This window comes from Phaethon lepturus, unplaced genomic scaffold (genome assembly GCF_000687285.1).
Source record: "Phaethon lepturus isolate BGI_N335 unplaced genomic scaffold, ASM68728v1 scaffold28521, whole genome shotgun sequence".
In the NCBI taxonomy this organism is placed as follows: Eukaryota; Metazoa; Chordata; class Aves; order Phaethontiformes; family Phaethontidae; genus Phaethon; species Phaethon lepturus.
The window spans coordinates 8,106-10,749 of NW_010520290.1; the positions used below are offsets into that span (position 1 = coordinate 8,106).

General features: G+C 34.4%; 1 protein-coding gene across 1 annotated transcript in view; it reads right to left on the reverse strand.

Moving 5' to 3' along the window:
• LOC104628683 (sorting nexin-2-like) overlaps positions 1–2,224 on the reverse strand; it is a 4,978-nt gene extending 2,754 nt beyond the window's left edge. Inside the window, exon 1 of the mRNA XM_010297348.1 lies at positions 2,079–2,224. Coding sequence (XP_010295650.1) covers positions 2,079–2,204 — 126 coding nt within the window. The 5' untranslated portion in view covers positions 2,205–2,224. The remainder of the gene's footprint in view (positions 1–2,078) is intronic.
• Positions 2,225–2,644: the final 420 nt, after the last annotated feature.

Here is a 2,644-nt window from a genome sequence, read left to right on the forward strand (position 1 = left end):
AGGAATAAAAAAAAAATGCAAGAGCACAGAAGGAAAATTCAGATGAAGTGTAGGGTTTTGCCATACTGGGAAGAAGGCATTAATATCAATACTACAAAACACTTGGTCATGTTTATCCTTATTTTATGTCAAAAGACATCCAGCTACACAATTAAGAAAGCATTACCAGCTATATTACTTTATCATTACTAGACTTTCCTTTGCACCTGCTTTTATGCAACTATTATATTGCTAAATTTAAACCATCTGTGTAAGTATATTATGAAAAAAGCTATCATCCTGACACTTCAGACATATGCATGCATCTGTTAATCTCAACATACTAACTGAATTATGGGAGCTAATAGATCTGGTAACAGTCATCTTCCTCAGATAAAAGCAGCCAGGAAGCAACATACACCAATATAGTATATTCCTGCTAGCAATCTAGTGGTGCTATTTAATCACAAGAGCATTTTGTGGTGCAGTGTCATCTTACTGTTGTGTTATGTAATGAACATCTATTCAAATAAATATCTTGAGCTATTTGTGTTTTTAGTCTGTATTTATTCAATGTTCCCTTATTGTCTTTTCAGATGTACACTTAAGGAGCTATGCAATAAGTCATAACAGGATGTGCTTCAGGGAAACACTAATATGTGCACAGCCTAGAGAGTTAGCTAATAACAAAAACAATATAAAAGTCATTCCAGGAAAAGAGAGATTAAGACTCCTCTGAAATAACTTGTGCCTTCCTATTACAGCAACTTAGAGGTACCCGAGACTTCAGAGAAAGCCTCTATAGGCCTATGGGCCCACATCCCAGTTTTATCATATCCAAACACCAGGGTTTGTAGGAATTATCACTGGATAAGTTTCCCATCTTAACAGTTTCTAACAAGGAAAAATCCCCTTGTTTAATTTGGGGTTTTAAGGACTACTCTTTTACTTTTTATCTGCACAAAGGAACTGAGGTCACAGATGAAGCTCAAGCTGCATAGGCTTCCACTTTTCATTATCTCAGCCAAAAGGACTACTATTAAAGAATTCAGCAACTCTGAATATATTTCAGTGGACACAGTAATTTTCTGTCAGCATATTCAAATTCTGGGTTTACTAACGACCTTCTCTAAACACATGATAAAGTAGGAAAAAGAAATCCTTCAGGAACAACATAATTAATTCTTTTTATATTAAAAGTGAGAAAGGGTCATTGAGTATTTCCTACTACTCCAAACACTCAGGAATTAGTTTTGCCAATGAGTTCCAGCTCACTTCTTGCATGGTGGATGGATGACATCAAGAGAGCCAACCAGCAAGAATGTGGTCACAAAAGAGTGACACTTTTATTCCCAGTCAACAAGGGCCTTTTTAAAGAAAAAAAAGAAAGCCACGTTAATAAGCAACTTCAACACTGTACATAAAATATATTGAAGTGCAGAAAAAACAAAGCAGCTTGGGTTAGTGACCAATGAGGCAGACAAACAAAATAAAGTGCATAAGAAATTGCAAACTGCAATGATATTCTCCATTATTTCATGAGAAAATAGTGATGCATAACTAGAATGCATTAATGTTAAATAATTAAGCTGTCATACCTCTTCAATTTCCTTAGTGAAGCATGTTAGAAAAAGTATATAATTCATGTAACTTCAACATGTTAGATTTTTACTGAAATTATAATATATGTGTATATATATTTAAAAAAAATATAAGAAGATATGCTGGATCATTAAGCAAAACATGAGAACAGTTCTCCATTAGTCTTTTTAGCTCTGGAAGCCAAGAGATGTTCTTCTGACTACCCAAGTCATCTGCAACAGTTAAAAGTATTTTTAAACTTGTTCATGTTCCCCTCCTCCCATCTCCCAGACTCTGCAGAGACAGTATTCAACTGCCTTACATATCTCAGAATGGGTAATAACTGTGCACATCTCATATTTTAAATAAATTCATTTTAATAGTTTCAGTAGATATGGAAAATAGCAAATATGTGATTTATAAACAAAAATTGTATATAATAGTGCATTAATGGGGACTAAATGAATCAGTACAAAAAGTCTGGCCTCCAGAATAATATAAATACTTGACAACATTACCTCTTTTATACCATCTTTAGCTTGCTGCAGTTTATCAGGTCTGTTGGCAAGTTGGAGCTTTGCTTCAGCTTCATGTTTTTTTTGTAAAGTGACCTGAGCATCTTGCCATTTCTGCCAGCATTTCATTCGATGATCAAACGCACCCTGTAAGCATGGGCATTTATTAAGCAATTGCAATTGTTAAAGCTATTTACATTCCTATTAGGAAAAGACATTTCTGGATAAAACTGGAACAAGTGTACTCAAAAGAAAATTCAGTGTCATGGATTTCATTTGACAGCATGCTTGCACAGCTAAATACCATCAAAAAGTAAAAGAGGGCATTCAAGAACCCTCTTTAGAGCAGACACCTTGGTGCTCCAGATCATTTTGTGTTCCTTGTCCCATCACAATACTACCAAAGTGAACACTGCAAAGTGCTATAATGCACAAACGCTTCTCTAAATACAGATTCTAGCAATCTTTTTCATTGACTATACACATAACTGGCAGTACATTATTGCTAGCAATGGATGAAGGCAGTAGAATTAAAGTATACATTTTTAATATATTATGTATTCTATATA